The sequence below is a fragment of the Molossus molossus genome, unplaced genomic scaffold, assembly GCF_014108415.1.
Source record: "Molossus molossus isolate mMolMol1 unplaced genomic scaffold, mMolMol1.p scaffold_m16_p_19, whole genome shotgun sequence".
Lineage (NCBI taxonomy): Eukaryota > Metazoa > Chordata > Mammalia > Chiroptera > Molossidae > Molossus > Molossus molossus.
The window spans coordinates 18,549,535-18,570,809 of NW_023425354.1; the positions used below are offsets into that span (position 1 = coordinate 18,549,535).

Below are 21,275 nucleotides of genomic sequence, written 5' to 3' on the forward strand. Positions count from 1 at the left end.
AACTGGCATTCAATATGGGTAGAGTAGTGTTTGATCTAAAAATGACCATTCCTCTCTGCCACCTTCTTCTTTTTCTATCGGTATATATTTTACTTTGGGATATATTTTTGGTATGATAATCTGTGTATATGATCTAACAAGTAAAATTAATGGGACAAGTCAAAGCTGTCCCAGAAAGTAAAAAACTGGTTACTGTGACATATTAGATTGTTCTCTTTTGACATCACCTATAAAAGACACTATAATACAAGGATTTAAGATAAAATTTATCAATATAACATGTGCCAGCAGAAAATAGTACCGATTGGTTGAATGATTTGAAAACTGTTCACCTATTAATGGTATGTTATTCTTGAAATCAGTTGAGAACAAAATGTCAAATATAAAATTTTAAAAAGGATATGGTACAGTTATGTAAAAGCAAGACTCATTTCAACTTCTAAATGTTCAACACACACACACACACACACACACACACAGGATACCCTTTTACCCTGCTCTAAATAGGCACTTTTTACTTATCTGATGATAAATGATAATAAAAACTACAAAGAAATGTATTACAGAAACTAAAATTTCACGAGAAGCATTAAACCCATGACTTTTTAAAAAAAGGGGCATTTTACAAATTTCTAAGTTTAATCATATTGAATAAAATCTGAACTAGCTCATAAAAAGCAAAATTCTTTTAAAACAATGAGAATAAAACAATAAACTCCTTTATTACATCTGCTTTGAGTGAATGCATTTTACTAATGTTAACATACTCATATATACAGAAGATTTACAAGTGAAGTTGTAATACTGACATTTACTACAAAGAGGTTTTTTTCCCTCCCAAGATAGTTATCCAGATCAGAACTCTTAACCCCTTATAAATTTGAAGACATCCAAATCTGTACTTAGCTTGAAGAGTTCAGCATTGGCTCTTCATACACATATAATGGCCAATAAAATGCAAAGGGACTATAAATCACCTTCCAACAAAAGAAAACTTTTAAATTAAAATACCTGGTTTCTTAGGGTGTGATGCTGGAGTTGGGTGCATCTTAGCATCTCTGGAAAATCCATCTAAGTTTCCTTTTATGGCTTCCAAAGCATCATCTCTACTCTTCTCTCCTGTCTAAGACATAATAAATGAATGTATATTTCGTCATGCATCTCTCACTTCATCTTAAATACTCTCAAATTTTAAGAAAGTACAGATATTAGTCTGTTTCCAGTCATTTTACCACATACTTCTGATAGTGAATTCTCCAAATCAGAAAAAACATTGTTAAGTGTATAAAACAAAGGCATAAAATGATACTCTATAGAATATTTTTATAGGATATAATAGTAAAAAACCCATTTACAAATATCTTAGGATACAACTGTTATATTGTTAATATTAATACACTAATATTCTCTATGCTCCCCTAGAAAAGACTACCAACATTCCAACAGTAATATAAAAAGAGTTGAGAAGACTGGCTGATGTCTCATTTCCCTTAACAAGAGTGTCTTACCAGAAGAAAAACCCTTCACTTCTGGACTTTGACAAACTAAAATGAGTCAACAACAGCCTCAGCTTGGGCTGTTGTTTAAGTGACAAAACCCACTGAATGAGTGAGAAGAGGCACATGCAGGATGTGTGTGTGCTATGGTGGAGGGGTGGCAGAATATATCACCTTGGGTTTCACACTACTCAGAAGTCTGAGCTTTTGCTTCTGCTCTTCAAACTGGCGCCTTTTTCTTTCTTCTTCTAAGAGCTTTTGCTGTTGTTCAAATCGTTTTCTGAAGGAAAAACGTTCTAGTAAAGAACCAACTTCAGTGATTATCAACTGTTATATTCACATTTCTACTAACAATTTCAGCACTATCCCCTTATATTTCTAGAACTAAAAACTTTTCTGATTATATCTAATTTTCAGATGACAATTCTATTTCCCTCACTACTAATTTCAAAATGAGTCTAAAAAAGTGACTTATCTAAATTTATTTCTTGTTTAATTTGCAAGGGGAGAACAATCTTTTGCATTCAAAAGCAATCTTAAAAAAACAGACAGGGAGTTAGACAAAATAAAAACACTCCATGCTCTGGATATAAAGAAAAAACTTCCACGTGGGAAGGTGTGTCATATGGGAGAAAGAGCAATTTTCTGGGAATCAGAACAGCTGCATTTAGGTCCAGGCTCTGCTAGTAACTGTGTAACCTGGACTCACAGTGGCTTCATTTCTCTGGACCTCACTTTTCATAGATGTAAAATTAGAGGGTTGAATTAAAGAATCTCTAAGGTCCCTTCTGGCTTTAAACTTATAATAAAGTATTTTAAAGAGTTTTAAAGGCCACGTGACTGTTTCGGCTTCAAATCTGCATTAAAGAACATTTGAAATGCTTAGAATAACTACTATCTGTATTTTTATCCTTGAATCCTGAGGTGCCTTACTGCTGCTCTTCAGCAAACTGCTTCTGCATGTCTGGAGTGTATTGTGGGCCCGGAGGGCGCATCCCCAAGAACTGCGCTTGTCCCAGGTAAGGCATTCCTGCTGTTGGCATTGGTCCCATTGGTATCCCTGCCTAGAAGAAAAGGACAAAGGCTCAAAAACTACAATTTATCCTTTTAATTATTACAAAGAAAAACTGTAACTTCCATAAATTCTTTTGTAATATTTTTTATTGAATTATATAAATACATTTTAATAAAAGATATAAAGAACATAGGCTAAAAATTGAAAGCTCCCCTTAGTATCTCACGTCCTTCTTTCCTTCACTGTTCTAGAGGTGACCACTGCTAATAATCTGAGGGTGTGAGTGTGTAAAGCTTTCAGGTTGTGTACGGTAGCAGATTCACACACACACACACACACACACACACAGTTATATTCTGGTGAACTCACTGATCCATACTCTGAGAAGAAGTACCTATCTTACAATTCTTTATTTCTAGCAATAGATAAGAGCCTGCAACATGGTAGTTATTCCACAAATGGGATTAAACATGTTTTTCTAATATGTATAAACAATTTTTTAAAAATATATTTTTATTGATTTGTAGAGAGAGAGGAAGGGAGAAGAAGAGAGAAAGAGAAACACTAATGTGACAGGAGGACATCAACCGGCTGCCTCCTGCTCACCCCCCACCGGGAGTTTTCCTCATACGTGTCTGTGGTTGGTTGGGGCTAATTGAGTTTGGGGAAAATATAAGATCTGAATGAATTTCTCCTTTAAGCAGCTTACAAGCAATATAATGCCTGTCAGCAAGATTAGAAGTTAAAGAAAAAGATTATGGCTTCTTTATTTTAGAATCATTAATTCTAAGCTCCTGATGCCCAGGAATTATTTGGAGAATATCAAATATGATAGTTTACTTTTTTATATTGTGTTCTGCATGTTAGAGATATTTGTTGCTTTTCGTTGTTTCAAACTCTTTAAAAACATTTTTCAGATAATTATGTGAGTCATAAAACAATGTTTATTGTTAAAATCAATGACAGCCCTGGCCAGTTTGGTTCAGTAGTTAGAATGACAGCCCAGAGACCAAAGGGTAGTGGGTTTGATTTCTTTTTGAGGGTACGTACTTGGGTTGCAGGTTCAATTTCTGGCCCCAGTTGGGGTCATGCAGAAGGCAACCAATCAATGTGTCTCTCTCATATTGATGTTTCATTCTCTCTCTCTATCTCCCCCGCCCCTTCCCGCCTTCCCTCCCACTCCATCTAAAAAAATCAATGGAAAAATATCCTCGGGTAAGGATTAACAATAACAAAAAATAAATCAATGACTTAAAAATTTATCAGTTGTTATTAAGATTCAGTAGTAAGCTTACTAAGTCTTAATTAAAACACACTGTATTCTATGGCAGATTGTTTCCAGTCATTTGCTGCCATTACTCTAAGAGGATTACACATCCCTGTGAGGGTATGCACTCCTGCTATATTCCCCTACTGACATTCACTCTGACCACATTACTTTGGTGAGTAGAAATGATTGAAAGTGTTATTTCTGAGAGAAAATTTTAAAAGACATCACAGGCCAGGCTGGTGTGGCTCAGTGACTGAGCATCGACCAATGTACCAAGAGGTTGCCAGCTCAATTGCCAGTTAGGGCATAGGCTCAGGTTGTGGATCTGATGCCCAGTGAGGGGCATGCAGGAGGCGGCCAATCAATGTTCTCTTTCATTGACGTTTCTCTCTCTCTCCCCCTCTCCCTTTCTCTCTCGCTCAAATCAATAAAGGAAAAAAAAAATAAAATAAAAGACATCACAGGGTTTGGCCATCTTTTCCCAATGCCAAGCGGCTAGGATGTCCTAGGTAGGTAAGGGTCTCAGGATAAAGTGAACATGGAGCTGAGTCAACCCATAAAGGATATATATCACAAATGAGAAATAAACCTGTTTTTATAAGTCACTGGGATTTTGGGATTGTTGTTTCTACAGCATAATCTAGTGAAAGCTGAGTAACATGAATTTAAGACCTATAAAAGCTCAATTTATTCTTATTTTCTTTCTACTAAAGATGAATAAAGAATGATTCTGGCCCTGGCCGGTTTTGCTCAGTGGTTAGAGCATCGGCCTGCGGTCCAGAGAGACCCGGGTTTGGTTCCCACTAAGGGCATGTACCTCGGTTACAGTTTGTCCCCGGCCCTGCTTGGGTTGTGTGGGTGGCAGCCACTCGATGTGTCCCTTTCACGTCAATGTTTCTCTCTCTCTCTTCCTCTCTTTCCCTCCTACTCTATCTGAACAAAAAATGGAAAAATGTCCTCGGGTGAGGATAAAAAAAAAAAGATTCTGGAAATTTTCCTAAATATTTACATAAAACAGAGAAGTTTTATTTGCTTAAATGACTGCAACATGACAATGATTTCAACTTAAAATTTGATTGTAAACTCCCAATATAGCTTACAAATTATATACATGTGCTATTGTACTAACTTATTGTATACAGTACATGATAAAACACACAGAAATAAAAATTTAAATAATTAGGTAAAAATAAAATTTAAGACATTTAAAAATCTTCTTTGTTCTGGCTTACTTGTAAATCAATGTTTATTTATTTATTTTTAAATACTATAACACTGGATTCAGCCATTCAAAGATCTGACTCCTGGATTCAGTTTATTTCATTACTTGATTTAAATGCATATCACAGCTGTAGAAGATAATTTACAAAGACACAAAGATGCAAATGGAAGAAGTCCATCTTAGGGTGTACTGACTAAATCATGATACTTACTACTCCCTATCTATGATCATGCCAGTTATGCAGGGACACATGTTCAGCACAATAGCAGGAAAAGTCTCTTCAATTCTCCTGCAGCTCTCATTCAGATTTCCTTTTATGTCTTGTTTTGTTATTGTTTTTTAATCAAATCCCTCCCTTTTCAAAAATGTAAACCTTACAGAAAATTTGGAAGAACAGTATAATATTAACATTTTGCCCCACTTGCTGTCTCCATATAAGCAGTTCTCAACCTTCCTAATGCTGCGACCGTTTAATACAGTTCCTCATGTTGTGGTGACCCCCAAACATAAAATTATTTTTGTTGCTACTTCATAACTATAATTTTGCTATTGTTATGTCTTAGGCGACCCCTATGAAAGGGTCATTCGACCCCCAAAGGTGTCGCAACCCACAGTTTGAGAACCGCTGCTCTATACATACCTACACATTTTCCTTTTGCTGAATCATTTGCAGGTAACTTGTAGGCATATTTTACTTTATTTTGTTTTATCAAAAAGAAAGTACATACAAGGTTTATAAACTCTAAGTAAGAGCATCTAGCTAGAATTAGGTAATACTGTTTTGATTCACCATATTTATTTTTTGGTTACCCTCTGTTTGTAACAAATGAAGGTTTTCTATTTACTTTAGCAATATAAAATATTCCTTTCAGAATCTGTTAAAAACCTAATTAATTAAAATGTTAATTAAATAATACATGGCAAAAATCATGAAGGTATTTCTCAAAGGACTGAAGTTTGGGGAACACTGGTAGTTAAGAACTCAGGCTCTGAAATATAAGAGCTTTGGTTTAAGTTTGCTCTGAAACAAGTTTTATAACACTGAACAAGGCACTGACTCTCTGACTGCAGTTCTTCACCTATTAAACGAGAATAAAAATATTAGTTATCTTACTGAGTTGTTATGAGGGCTGAATGATATAATGGATTCAACAAATATAGCACACTAAACAATAAATGGCGGTTATTATTATTACTATCAATCAAGAAAGAATGTTTCAACCCGAAATGAGGGTTTTGAGTCAATGAAAGCAAGGGAACAAGATGAATTAAAAAACAAACAAAAACCCTATGAGATAATGTGCCACTTGAAAGATTGTTCCTGATATTAACATTAATATAAGAAATAAACAGCCCTGGCCGGTTTGGCTCAGCGGTTAGAGCATCAGCCTGCGGTCCCGAGAGACCCGGGTTCGGTTCCCGCTAAGGGCATGTACCTCGGTTGCAGTTTGTCCCCGGCCCTGGCTGGTTGTGCGGGTGGCGGCCACTCGATGTGTCCCTTTCATGTCGATGTTTCTCTCTGTCTCTCTCTTCCTCTCTCTCCCTCCCACTCTACCTGAACAAAAAAAATAGAAAAAATGTCCTCGGGTGAGGATAAAAAAAAAGAAATAAACATATCTTGCCACTTCCTGTTGTGTGTGTGCCAGGTACAATGCTAAGTGCTTTATATAATTCCTTCAATCCGTTCTGCAACCATACTGGCAAAGTGCTATTACATCCTGTTTTACAAGTAATTGGCAAAGCTGGGATTTGAACTTGGGTCTATCTAACACCAAAACCCATGTTGTTGTTGTTGTTTTTTTCTTTAACCTACTTGCTCACTTCTGTGGCTTCTCCTCTTCAATATCCTGTGTTGCCAACTCACTCCCTTAGATTGATGGATTATTTGATTTTAATTTTTTTTTTTTACTTTTATTTTTCAATTACAGTTTACATTCAATATTATTTTGTTTGCTTTCATTTGTTGCCATACACTATTTTTAAAATTTTATTTTTAAGTTTATATTCAATAGTATTTTGTATTAGTTTCAGATACATAGCATAGTGGTTAGACAATCATATACTTTACAAAGTTTTCCCCCTGATATTTCCAGTACCTACCTGGGGACCATGCACAGTTATTACAATATTGACTATATTCTCTATGCTGTACTTTACATCCTCATGACTGTTTTGTAACTACCAATTTGTACTTCTCAATGCCTTTACCTTTTTCACCCAGTCCCCCAATTCCTACTCTTCTGGCAACCATCACTGTATCTGTGAGTCTATTTCAGTTTTGTTTGCTCCTTTATTTTGTCCTTTAGATTCCACATATAAGTGAAATATGTGGCATTTGTCTCACTCTCTTATATTTAAAAGTTGAAGTCCTGAAGGCTCTATCCTGGACCACTTTTTCCATCTATAGTGTTCTTGGATGTTTCAATTCACCCCTTCAGCATCAATTACCTTCTATGAGTAGATGAGTCTCAAATCTATAATTTCCAACCCAGAGTGAAAAATGAGCCAAGTTCAGGTTATTAAATTGTTGCTGGATAGCCCTACTTGAAGTTTCATGGGTTCTCCAAAGTCAACAATTTTACTGTCTCCTCCAGTGTTTCTTTTATTTTATTTATTTATTTTTTTATCCTTACCCGAGGACATTTTTCCATGTTCAGATAGAGTGGGAGGGAAAAAGAGGAACAGAGAGAGAGAGAACCATCAACGTGAAAAGGATACATCGAGTGGCTGCCTCCCGCATGACCAACCAGGGACAGGGACAAACTGCAACCGAGGTACATGCCCTTAGCGGGAACCGAACCCGGGTCTCTCTGGACCACAGGCCGATGCTCTAACCGCTGGGCCAAACCAGCCAGGGCCAGTGTTTCTTTTATCAATAAACGACACCACCAGTTAGTTGCTAAAGTAGAAAACAAGGAATTAATTTGATACCATCATTTCCTTTATTTTCAACAGCCAGACACTCAGCAAGTCTTATCGATTTTATATCCTAAATCATACTCAAAAACATCTGTCTCCATCCCTCTCCTACCACCCTAATTAAAGCTAACATCTCACCTGCTCTCAGAACCTCAGTCTTTTCATTTTTCCCCTTATATCCACTTTTGTTTTTCTGCCTCCAGTCATTCTCCAACCAGCAGTCAGGATGATCATTTTGAAATAAAAATCTGATTGTCATTCCACTGCTTTAACCTATGGGCTCCCTAATGATCTTAAGAAAGAATCTGATGTATAATATGGTAAGAACAGCATATCAAAGACAGGTTCAAATTCCGGCTATTATCTGTAAGCATCCCCACAAGGCTTCAGTTTCCTCATAAAAAAAATGAAGATACCACTTCTTTAAAAAAGTTGTTATGGGGTTTAGATGAGATAATTTAATATAAAGAAGGCTCTGAGCCTTCCAAACAATGACATAGTTCCTTCAATGAAAAGAGTTGCTACTACTACTACTTCTTTTTTTGGTTAATCCTCACTCAAGGATATTTTTCCATTGATTTTTAGCTAGAGTGGAAGGGAGGGAGGGAGGGAGGGAGAGAGAGAGAGAAATATCAATGTGAGAGAGACACATCAACTGATTGTCTCCCACATGACCCTGACTGGGGCTTAGGATCAAATCTGCAATCCAGGTAAATGCCCTTGACCAGGAATCAAACCTGAGACCCTTCGGTCCCTGAGCTGATGCTCTAACCACTAAGCAAAACCAGCCAGGGCAAGTTGCTACTTCTAACAATGCTACTTCATGGCATCAGGTTCCTGAGTTTTCCAATATATCATTCTAAAATTCTTCTAAGCCAGTAGATATAGAGAAGTCATCAGCTTTTTCTTAAATGATTTATCTTTTATTTTTTTCTCTCTCTTACGAATATATCTTCATTTTATTTTAAAAGAAGCCACCTAACATGTAGACTACACTTATTTCTAAATATAACATTAAAGTTCTAGAACAATAAACAATAATTTTGTAAACAATCAGTTAAAGAGGCAAGTACCTGCATAGCAATAGGTCCCTGGGACATTTGAGAGCTGTAATTCATTCCTATCATGCCTTGCATATTAGGCTGCATGACAGAGACCATAGGAAATCCTTGTTGTTGCATCGGCATCAGGCCTGCTGAAAAAAATAAAGGTATCATTAAAGTCAATGTGTTTGTTCTAAAGTTTATTTTCTTAAAACCCTAAGTACCTAAAGGACTTATTACTTGGAAGGTGGCACAGTTAGTGGAAAAAGTACAGGCTCTGGAGTAAGACAAACAAGTGTGAATTCCAACTCCATCATTTACTTAGCTATGTGATATTGGGCAAGTTATCAAATTTCATCTATGACAGGAAGATAATAATACTTGTTTTATAGAATTTTTGTGTATACTTAAAAAATTAATAGTATGACCTAATTGTTCCACTTGGCCTTCAAGGTGGTCCCCAGTAATCTGTCTCTTGGTATGCTACTCTTGTCATTCCCTCCCACACTGAATAGGGCTGACCACTATAACCAGTAGGATATTGTGGAAATGACGGGTTTGTTCATTAAAAACAACTGAAGCTGCCCTGGCCAGTTTTGCTCAGCGGTTAGAGCTGCGGCCTGCGGTCCAAAGAGACCTGGGTTTGGTTCCCGCTAAGGGCGCGTACCTCAGTTGCAGTTTGTCCCCGGCCCTGGTTGGTCGTGCGGGCAGCAACCACTTGATGTGTCCCTTTCACGTCGATGTTTCTCTCTCTCTCTCTCTCTCTCTCCCCCTCCCTCCCTCCCTCCCTCCCTCCCTCCCACTCTATCTGAACAAAAAATAGAAAAATGTCCTCGGGTGAGGATAAAAATTAAAAAAAAAAAAAAACTGAAGCTTCCTCCTTGGTCTCTTAGATCACCTCCTCTAGGGAAAGCCACTGCTACATCATGAGAATACTCAAGCAAGTCCCATGGAGAATCCACATGGCAAGAAACTGAGATCTCTTGCCAAAAGGCAGCACAGATTTGCCATCTATGTGAGTGAGTCATCTTGGAAACAGATATTCCAGCCCCATTAAACCTTTAGATGACTACAGCCCTAGCTAACATCTTTACTGCAATCACTTTAGCCCTGTACCAAAACCACCCAGTGAAGCCACTCCCATACACCTGACCCATAAACACAGTGCTTATTTTTTTAAATAAATGTTTATATTTTAAAATTTTGGGTTAATTCTTTATGCAGCAGCATATAACTAATGCAATAGTGGTTAAGAGTATGAACTTTGGGTGCCAACTACAACTGTCACTTACTAGCTTTGGGACCATGAGCAACTTGCTTAACTTTTGTGTCTCAGTTTCTCATCTGTAAAACTGTTTAATACCTAATATGTTTGAAGAAATGATATCCCGCCCTGGCCAGTTTGGCTCAGCGGTTAGAGCGTCGGACTGCGGTCCTGAGAGACCCGGGTTCGGTTCCCGCTAAGGGCACGTACTTCGGTTGCAGTTTGTCCCCGGCCCTGGTTGGTCGTGCGGGTGGCAGCCACTCGATGTGTCCCTTCACATCTATGTTTCTCACTCTCTCTCCCTTCCTCTCTCTCCCTCCCACTCTATCTGTACAAAAAATGGAAAAATATCCTCGGGTGAGGATAAAAAAAGAAATGATATCCCTCTTCTCTTTCCTGATATGAGTAGTTAAAACTAACATTTACCACAAAACAGCCACCAGCATGTAAAGTAAAACTATGACGAAAGTATGACTTAGAGTATAGTATCTCCCAAACTTTTCCAATGAAGATACATCCCTTTGAGGATATAATAAATACTAAATGCCATATTTCAGACATAGTTCTAGATACTTGGCATACAACAGTGAATAAAATCAAATCCCTGCCCTGGCCGGTTTAGCTCAGCGGTTAGAACATCGACCTGTGGTCCAGAGAGACCCGGGTTCGGTTCCTGCTAAGGGCATGTACCTCGGTTGCAGTTTGTCCCCAGCCCTGGTTGGGTCGTGTGGGTGGCAGCCACTTGATGTGTCCCCTTCACGTCGATGTTTCTCTCTCTCTTCCTCTCTCTCCCTCCTGCTCTATCTCAACAAAAAATGGAAAGATGTCCTTGGGTGAGCATAAACAAATAAAAATAAATAAAATAAAATCCCTACATACCCTGAACACAAATTTTAATCTAATTTTGCATTTTATCACATATTACATTCATGTTGGTTCTATTATATGGAGCTTTCAAATTTTGATTTAAAAATTAAAGATCTAGTAAAGCATACCATGTTTATCTTATGTGTTCTGTGAACCTTCAAAGTTATTTACACATAGTTCAATTTCAGGAACATGAACATCCATATTTGTAGGTAACATTTATTAGTGGTAAGCTATTCATTTATTCATTCAATTTTATTTATGCAAGTATTTGAGGGCCTACTCCATGTCAGGCACCATTCTAAGGACACAGCAATTGGCAAAACCAGGTTTTTGCCCTCATGAAATGTACACTGTAATGAGGAGAGATAGACGATAAAATGTAAATATATGTCAGGTGGTGATAAGAGGTAGGGCAATAAATAAAGCAGGGTAAGGGGGAAAGGGAGAGTTAGAGAAAGGAGTGGTTGCTGTTTCATAGCCAGAAAAGGTTTCACCAAAAGGATAGCATTTAAGCAAGGATTTGAAAAAGTAACAGAGTAAACCATGTGGATATCTGAGAAGAGTATTTCAGACAAAAGAACACCAAATGCAAAGATCCTAAGGTGTCATGGAAAATTAGAATGCACAGATTGAATAAAACCATAGTAAAATGTTTTCCCTCTTATCCCTTTGGACCTAAAGTTTTATTTATTTTCATTAATTTTATTTAAAATTAATTCTTGAATGGGTAACTCAGATACTTGGTACAACACTTAAAGGTATAAAGGAATACACAATAAAAAATAAGATTCATTTCTCTCCTGTCTCCTGTTCACCAATTCATGATCTATGGCTACTCTTGCTGTCAGTCTTGTATATGCTCTCAGAAATAATTCATGCATAGAATTCCAGTCAAGATGGCAGCGTAGGTAAACGCGGCACTCGCCTCCTTCCACAACCACATCAAAATTACAACTACAGAACACCCATCCTTCAGAACCACCTGAAATCAAGCTGAATGGAAGTCCTACAACTACAAAATTAAAGCAGCCACATTGAGACTGGTAGGAGGGGCAGAGGCGCGGATGGGCTGGTCCCACACTCATGTGTAGTGGATAAAAATCAGGCTACCTCAGCTGGGAAGGTCCTTTCTGAGTGAGGGGTCCCTGTCCCACACCAGGCTCCTAGCTCAGTTTTCCAGTTCCAGGAAGAGAAGTCCCCATCATTTCTGGCTGTAAAACCAGTGGGAACTGAGGCTGAGGGAGGCTGAGGCTGCTGGAGCTCCAGGCAGTCCCTCTTAAAGGGCCCACACATGGACTTAGTTGGACCTGCTCCCTCTGAGCTCCAGCAGAGGGGAGGCAGCTTGAAAGGCACCAGAGACCAAGGGGAAGAACTGAGTTGTTTGGCATCGGGGTGAGGACTAGAGAGGCAGCTTCTTTCTGGACAGATGTGCTGGTGGAGGCCATTGTTCCTTTGGTGAGTCCTTCTCCCACAGGGCAGGCAGAGGGCCGCCATATCTGGGACTCCAGCAACCTGGCTCATGCTGTTTGCTCTGGCCTGGTGATTGCCTGAGGCCCTGCCTGACCCAACATTCAGGCCCACCCAAGCTGTTTCCAGTGGCTTTACCATAGGATTGGCCTGTTTTGGCTACTGCTTCAGATCTTCCTAAATTCTCTCAAACAAGCAGCACCTGGCCACAGCGAGCCCCATACCTCCTGCTAAGTGGCCCCAGGCCTGGTATTAGAAGCAGCCAGCCTTGGTTCACAGCATGGCTTCGCCTGGGCACCTCCAAGCCCAGCACAAGCAGCAGCCATCAGCCGATCACTTTGTAGCTTATGCCTGATGGTCCCGGGTAGAACACAGGCAGTGGCTGACTTTGCCCCAGAGCCAGCACACCCAGTGGACCGCTTCAGACCACGTTGAAGCACCACCACCCAATCACCTCCATAAGTGACACACTCAAGGAATGGACTCAGGGAGTACCAGAGCACTGCTGAAGTCTTGCTCTACACAGCTGATCATCCAAGGTAGTCAGAGGTCGGTAGTTAGCGAGCACAGCCAGTCCTTGCAGCTGATTAGCCTAAGTAAAACCCTCCCATTTACATGCCGAAAGCAATCAAGACTCAATTACAACAGAAGGGTGTAAAGTCCACATGAGGGGTGCACCTCAAGAGCCCAGATGGGTGATCAGGGAGGCTGTGCCACTGGACCCTACAGGACACCTACTACAACAGGCCATCCTACGAAGCCTAGGAGACATAACAACTCTACCTAACACATAGATACAAACACAGGGAGGCAGCCAAAATGAGGAGACAAAGAAACATGTCCCAGTTGAAAGAACAGAACAAAACTCCAGGAAAAGAACTTAACAAAATGGAGATAAGCAATCTAACAGATGCAGAGTTCAAAACACTGCTTATAAGGACACTCAACAGCCCTGGCCAGTTTGGCTCAGCTATTAAGAGCATCAGCCTGAGGTCCAGAGAGACCCGGGTTCAGTTCCCGCTAAGGGCACGTACCTTGGTTGCAGTTTGTCCCCAGCCCTGGTTGGGTCGTGTGGGTGACAACCACTCGATGTGTCCCTTTCACGTCGATGTTTCTCTCTCTCTCTCTCTCTCTCCCCCTCCCAGCCTATCTGAACAAAAAATGGAAAAATGTCTTCGGGTGAGGATTAAAAAAAAAAAAGGACACTCAATGAACTTAGTGAGGGCCTCCAGAGCAAAAGGACCAGTCAGAAATGAAGGATGCACTAACTGAAACAAAGAATAATTTACAGGGAATCAATAGTAGAGTAGGTTAAACCAAGGAGCAAACTATTGATTTGGACTATAAGGAAGCAAAAAACACCCAATCAAAACAGCAAAAAGAAAAAAGAATCCAAAAAAATGAGGATAATATAAGGAGCCTGTGGGACAATTTCAAGCATACTAATATTCGCATCATGGGAGTACCAGAATGAGAAGAGAGAGGGCAAGAAATTGAAAACCTATTTGAATAAATAATGACAGAAAAATTCCCTAACTTGGTGAAAGAAACCTACATACAAGTCCAGGAAGCACAGAGAATCCAAAACAAGATGAACCCAAAGAAGTCCACACCAAGACACATCATCATCAAAATACTGAAGGTTGAAGACAAGGAGAGAATCTTAAAAGCATCAAGAGAAAAGCAGTTAGTTACCTACAACAGAGCTCCTATAAGGCTGTCAGCTGATTTCTCAAAGGAAACTTTGCAGGTCAGGAGGGAGTGGCAAGAAATATTTAAAGTGATGAAAAGCAAGGACCTACAACCAAGATTACTCTATCCTGCAAAACTATCATTTAGAATCAATGGCCATACAAAGAGCTTCCTAGGTAAGAAAAAGCTAAAGGAGTTCATCACTACCAAACTAGTATTACATGAAATGTTGACAGGTCTTCTTGAAGAAGATAAAAAAATATGAACAATAAAATGGCAATAAATATATCTGTCAACAATTGAATCTACATACAAAATGAGCAGCAGAACAGAAACAGACTCATAGATACCGAGAAGTTTGTGTTGGTTGCCACATGGGAGGGGAGTTGGGTGAAAAAAGATGAAGAGATTAAGAAGTACAAATCAGTTATTAGAGTGATGAAACTCAAATGGAAGTGGGGAGATGGGTTGGGAAGAAAGAAACCAAAGAACTTATATGCAAATATACATAACCAATAGACACAGACAATAGTGTGGGGAAAGCAGTAGGAGTGCAGGATTGGGGAGGAAGGAGTCAAAGGGGGTGGGGAAAGAGGGACATCTGTACTACATTCAATACAACAATAAAGGTAAGTTAAAAAAATAATTCATGCATAATTTAAAGCCTTCAAATGATCAAAAAGTCCACTCTAACATACTCTGTAAAAAGAAAAAAAAATCTCTAAAACAGTTCCAAATTCCAGAAGAAAAATATCAGGCAACCTTTTAGGGTCTCTTCCTGTCCTGTTCCTTTGCTCCATAAATAGATTTTTATTTGCAAGTTTATAAAAATGAGCTATGATAATGAACATATAACTGTAATGCCTTCTTAAAGAACAAAAGATCTCAAACCATTTGATCTATATCTGGGACACATCTAATTACAGATAGCTTAAATAATGCACAAATGTGAGCACAATGAAAAGAATACAACTGACCCTTGGAAAAATTTACCTGAAACTCAACCTCCATCACTGATTATAAATGGAAACAAAGTCAGTGTGAGCCACTGACCACCTGCTACTGAGCAGCTCTTTATCATTCATCTCTAACAATGATCTAGGAGTCTGTTTCTCTAGCAAGTCTACCATAACCAATCAACACTGGCGTTGTGAGAAGGGCCAGTTTTCAGAAGTAGCTTGGTATGTGGAACGAAGGAGGATAAAGTGGAATGGGAAAAGTGAGCAGAAAGATCAGACTTATTCTTCCTTCAATGTTGTGTCCCAGGCAGCATGAGTAAAAATTACATCCCTTCACTGCTGTTTCCTTGAAGTGAAAGCTAGAATTGATAGAGGTGGTCCCTTGTCTGAAACTATGAGGGAAGATAAAGAAACTGCACCCTGGCCAGTTTGGTTCAGCGGTTAGAGCATCAGCCCACGGACGGGGAGAGTCCCACATTTGGTTCCCGCTAGGGGCATGTACCTCGATTGCGGTTTGTTCCCGGCCCCAGCTGGGGTTGTGTGGGTGGCAACCAGTCGATGTGTCTCTCTCACATCCATGTTTCTCTCTCTCCCTCCTGCTCTATCTCAAGATAAATGCAAAAATGTCCTCAGGTGAGGATAAAAAAAAAAAATTGCTAAGAATAAATCTGAAACTAAAAATAGTTAAAACTGAATCAGAATATGTGATCTCTTATGTATATGACTATAATAAGACCAAATTCATATAGAGAAAATATGATACTATAAAATAACTGAAGAGGTTTACTTATTCATTCAACAAACATTTCTAGAGACCCTATTATTTCTACCAGCATGCTGGTGTTGGGTGCTAGATACGCTAATGAGCACAAGGCAAACACAGACCCTGACCTAAGGAGCTAACCACCTAGGAGAAAACTAGATGGAAGGAAAGAGATGTCATTTAGAGAATTCTTTAATACTCTTGTTCTGAAAGTCTCCATCTCTGAGGTTAAGTAACAATCTATTAATACAATGTTTAAATAAGTTTGGGAGAAATGAAGAATGATGCTTAGTATTCCACCAATTACATGATCTTTGAGAAATTTTAAGAGTAGTGTCATATACGTTCAAGACTATAGGAAAATTTTACTCTATTTGGCACAAAACTTTTTTTTTTAATCCTCACCTGAGGACATTTTTTCGTTTTTTGTTCAGATAGAGTGGAGGGAGAGAGAATAAGAGAGAGAGAGAGAAACATCGACATGAAAGGGACACATCGAGTGGCTGCCACCCGCACGACCCTACCTGGGTTGGGGACAAACTGCAACTGAGGTACGTGCCCTTAGCGGTAACCGAACCCGGGTCTCTCAGGACCGTAGGCTGATGCTCTAACCGGCCAGGGCTGGCACAAAACTTCTTTACCCACTTAATCCCAAGTTCAGAAGTTTAACAGTGAAAAATACAAGTTCCAAACTTAACCTTCTGCTTACCTTGAGGGGGTCTTATTCCACCCGCAACTGGAAACATGAAGCTGAAAACAGAACAAAAATAGATTGGGATCTTCATATATACAAAGATTTCAAATAAAACATGTCATTTTTTACATAAATAAAAAAATTGTAGACAGGACCCTGACGTTTATTCTGCAGTACAATACTGAATTATCCAATATCAGTACAGAGTGAAAATTCACAGGCGTCATAATAATTAGCCTGCTAATGTAGGGGGAAATTTTTGAACTAGAGGACAGAAGATCTTGAAATTAGTCCTGGTTCTGTCACTGTGTGACTTTCCTGGATTCCAATTTCCCCATCCATAAAATGAGAGGGTTGGATTAGATTCAATTCAGTGAACACTGAGTGAAAGTAGTGAATTAGCTCACAGTCCCACTGAACACAAAGATGCAAATGACTTTAACATAGGACAGAATGTGCTAAGTGCTGTGAGAGGTCCAAACACTAACAGAGATGAGAAGAAAAAGACTGTCATGGGCTACACCTTGGGAAGTTTTGTGGGGGTATCTTTTGAGCTGAATCTTAGAGAGGCACACTATAAGGCTTGAGCAAAAAAGCTCTGAGGCTGGTGTGTTCAGAGACATGACTTAAGGTTAACATAAAATATAGAATTAGACAAGTAAACAGATTATAGAGGGCCTTTAAAATGTTTAATTTTATTTTGAATATTATACAAAGTTGTCAGAGGTTTTATAAATTGTGGTGAAATATACATAAAATTTTATTATTTTAATCATTTTTAAGTATATAGTTCAGTAGAATTAAGTACATTTACAACACTGTACAACCACCACCATGTTTCATTTCTAGAACATTTTCATCATTCTGAATAGAAACTCTGTACCCATTAAACAATCTCCTCTTAGCTCCTAGTAGCCACTGTTCTACTTTTATCTCTATGAATTTACCTACTCTAGCTACCTCATATTAAGTGGAATCATATCATAATTGTCCTTTTGTATCTAGCTTATTTCACTTATAATGTTTTCAAGGTTGTAGCAAGTATAAGAATTTCATTCCTTTTTATGGCTGAATAATACTCCATCATATGTACATACCACATTTTGTTTATCCATTCATCTGTTGATGGACACTTGTTTCCATCTTTTTTGGCTGTTACGAATAATGCTGTAATGAACACTGGTACACAAGTACCTGTTTGAGTTGCCTCTGTCAATTTTTGGGGGTATATACCTAGTGGTGGAATAGCTGGATAATATAGTAATTTTATGTTTAATTTTTTTAGAAACTACCAAACTATTTACCATAGCAGCTGCACCATTTTACAGTCTCCCACCAGCAATGCATGGAGGTTCTAATTTCTTCACATCCTCACTAACACTTGTTATTTTCTGCTTTTTTTGGATGATAGTTATCCTAAAGTATGTGAAGTGGTACTTCATTGTGATTTGGATTGGCATTTCCCTAATAATCAGTTATGTGCTTTAGGTTTCTCTGGTAACAGGGTACAGCATGGAAGACTATCCCAATAATCTTAGTAACAAATGAAAAGGGCCAGAACCAAAGTAGTGGGAATGGCAAAGAAGAGGTGAATGAAAGTGATTTGAAAGGAAGAATCAACAGAACTTGGCAACTGCCAGCATGGGCAACAGTAGTGAAAAAGTAGGGCGAGCAGAACATAATGCTAAGCTTTTGAGCCTGAGCAACTGCAAGGGCACTGATGCTGTTTACTGAAAACAGGAACCCACTGAGAGGAGGTTTGGGGAGAAAGGTGGTAGGAATTTGTCCATGAGAAGCATTCTAGCAGGCAATCAGAAAGGTAACTCAAGCTCAGGAGCAAGGTCTAGGTCAATCTAGCTAGGCTCTTTTAAATAAAGGTAAAAAACAACAACAACAAAAAACAAAAAACTGAGCTCTAGTTGTGGAGGAAAAAGCCAAAGGAATGTGCATATATAGTAAGAAGGCAACAAGGGACAACTTAGGAGAATTCTCACAGTGACAAATGAGTAGGGAATGGTCACTGAGAACTAAAGGAGTTGGTTATAACTGAGAGTTGTAACTGAAGAACAATTACGTTTCAGGGAGAAGGAAATAGTTACTAGTGTCTAATGCTGTAGAAAAGCTGATTAGAATGAGGATAATAAAGATCACTGCTTTAGAAAATGGTGATCTTTGCATGGACAGTTTCAAGAGGAAGAGGAAGAAACCTGCAGGGAGAAAGATTTAGAATAGAAAAGTTATACTTAGTAATTGACAAAACACGGTTTTTCAGGGGAATGGGATTAACACAGCGAAATAGCAAAAGAGATCTGCTTTGAAAAGGAAGAGGGGCTTCTTAGATTAAAAGGAAAGAAAGTGGGACAAATCAAGGGAGAAAAACTCTGAGTGAGAAATGCTTTTAATTTGGGAGTTAAGGATCTGAAGAGGATTTCTGGACAGTCTTTAGATAGTCTAGTGAAATCTAGAAATTGTATGCCAAATTTTGAGTCCTTGTATTTTTCTATTGTACAACACCCCCTTTCCAGGGAAAAGGCTAAAAACCAAACATTAGAATCTTTTAGTTCTAAAATATTTTTTTTAAATGCTTACATTCTAAGATGGTTTACAACGTTCTAGTTGAACATCTATTTGGTTATTTGTTATTTACAGCCTTGCAGAGGATCTGAACCATTAGCGATTTCCACTACTGACACGCAGGCTTGCACCAAAAGAGAGTGAACAGCTAGCTTTTCTGAACTGCGCACAAGATATATTAGCTAAATAATGTGTTAACTGGATAAAATGTTTAGACTGCGAGTTGAAATTTGGTAGTACTCAATTTTTAAAAACGTACTTGTATACTAAGACTTATACATTAGGAATAATATATTTAAGTAATCAATCTGTCGATACTTTTCAAAATCAGTCTTAAAGATTACAATTACCAATATGGTTTAGTGACTAAGTAAAAACTGGAAATTCCAGCTCTGCCATAAAGGGACTGTGAAGCTCTATGCAATCCCCTTCACCACCCTGTCCTGTTTCCCCTCTGTCAAATGAGGACATAGAACTGCAAGTTTCCCAAGGTCCCAACTTAGACAACCAAATAGACAAGAATAAATGTATAGAATTATACAGGTTACTTCAAAAACATAAACAAATAAAAACTAAATTAAAAACATTACTGACGAACATGATTTACTCCAGTAATTATTCAGCAACCCAAACTACTTAGTGACCTATGTACCACTCATATGACTCTCTGAAATGTTTAGACAACTAACATCAACATGATTAAAGACTGGTTAGACAAGCAAGTAAGTGAGACATTGACAAGAAAAGTTTGGCAATAATTGGGCATCAAGATGACCAATAATTTGATTTCTTAGGTAGAATCACTATTTATTACTGATGTGCTAGTGTGAAAACAGAACTGTGAGCTAGCTCTACTTGTCACATTCATTCTTTTTTTTTTCTTTATTGATTTTAGAGAGAGGAAGGGAGAGGGAGAGCGACAGAAACATCAATGAGAGAGAACATCGAGTGGCCACCTCCTGTATGCCCCCCACTGAGGACTGAGCCCACAACCTGGGCATGTGCCCTGACTGGAAATGGAACCAGCGACCTCTTGGTGTATGGGTCAACGGTCAACCACTGAGCCACACTCACTGGGCACATTTATTCTTCTTGCCTACTTCATTCATTCTTCCTTTTCAGTTACTTTTACTGCTAACCTACATCAGCCTCCAGTAGCTCTAAAAGCACAATTGAGGTGCATCTTCCTAAAGGACCATTTGATAACCACTCCTAAGGTTAAAGCTATGCAATGATCCCCCCTTTAATCGAATTTCCTTTGTTTATATTCAAGGACTGCTCCAGTTTAGCACAACTTTTTCAGCTTTATCTCACAGAACTCTTCTCCCCGACTCAGTGCCACATCTGCCCTACCTGCTGTTCCCTAGTGTTCACTAGGCATCCCCACCTTTATGACAATCTCTTGACCTCTTCCTCCAAATGAGGCCCAGATGAAATACTGCTTCTTCTTTGCCTCAATGTAGCTTTAATCTACAAATATTTACAGAATTTTTTTCTATGTGCTAGAATATGCTAGGAACAGTGGAAGATGAAAAGATGAGGAAGCCCTTAAGGAACTTATAACAGAAAAAAAAAAACAAAAAAAACTGACAAGCTTACAAATGATATCCTAAAAGGATACAGACTACTCAACATCTTTCAACTCTTTTTATGTAGTACTTGATTGTTTAAAAAATTATGCTTCTCATCTCTTGGGTAATTTTTGCCCTTTATACCCACTCTACCATTTATTCTAAATTAGACCATTCAGAATACCACTGAAAAAAAAAATTAACACTTTTGTTTTCTAAAGATAATTTAGAATGCTTTAGATAAAAAGCTAATTTTCTCTCCAAATTATGTATGTAATATGTGTTGGTTAACAAAACAATATCAGAGTAGGTCATTGTAGAAGCGGGATAAAACTTTCCGGCGTAAAATATTTCCTTAAATGATCAACTTGTCAAGTTGCAAATGTTCATTCCTTATTGTTCTGGGTATGAGAACAAGCAATTATTAGCTGAAATATGACAGAGGGCAATTTGTTT

General features: G+C 38.4%; 1 protein-coding gene across 3 annotated transcripts in view; it reads right to left on the bottom strand.

The window, feature by feature from the left end:
* Window positions 1-16,730, bottom strand: part of SYNRG (synergin gamma) — a 60,538-nt gene extending 43,808 nt beyond the window's left edge. For all 3 annotated transcript variants that reach the window (XM_036267958.1, XM_036267959.1, XM_036267960.1), the window contains exons 1-5: window positions 16,690-16,730; window positions 8,996-9,117; window positions 2,430-2,560; window positions 1,671-1,776; window positions 1,012-1,123 (exon numbers count right to left, since the gene is read on the bottom strand). In XM_036267958.1, the coding sequence (XP_036123851.1) occupies window positions 1,012-1,123; window positions 1,671-1,776; window positions 2,430-2,560; window positions 8,996-9,117; window positions 16,690-16,726 (508 nt within the window). In that variant the 5' untranslated portion in view covers window positions 16,727-16,730. The remainder of the gene's footprint in view (window positions 1-1,011; window positions 1,124-1,670; window positions 1,777-2,429; window positions 2,561-8,995; window positions 9,118-16,689) is intronic.
* Between the last annotated feature and the right edge of the window lie 4,545 nt (window positions 16,731-21,275).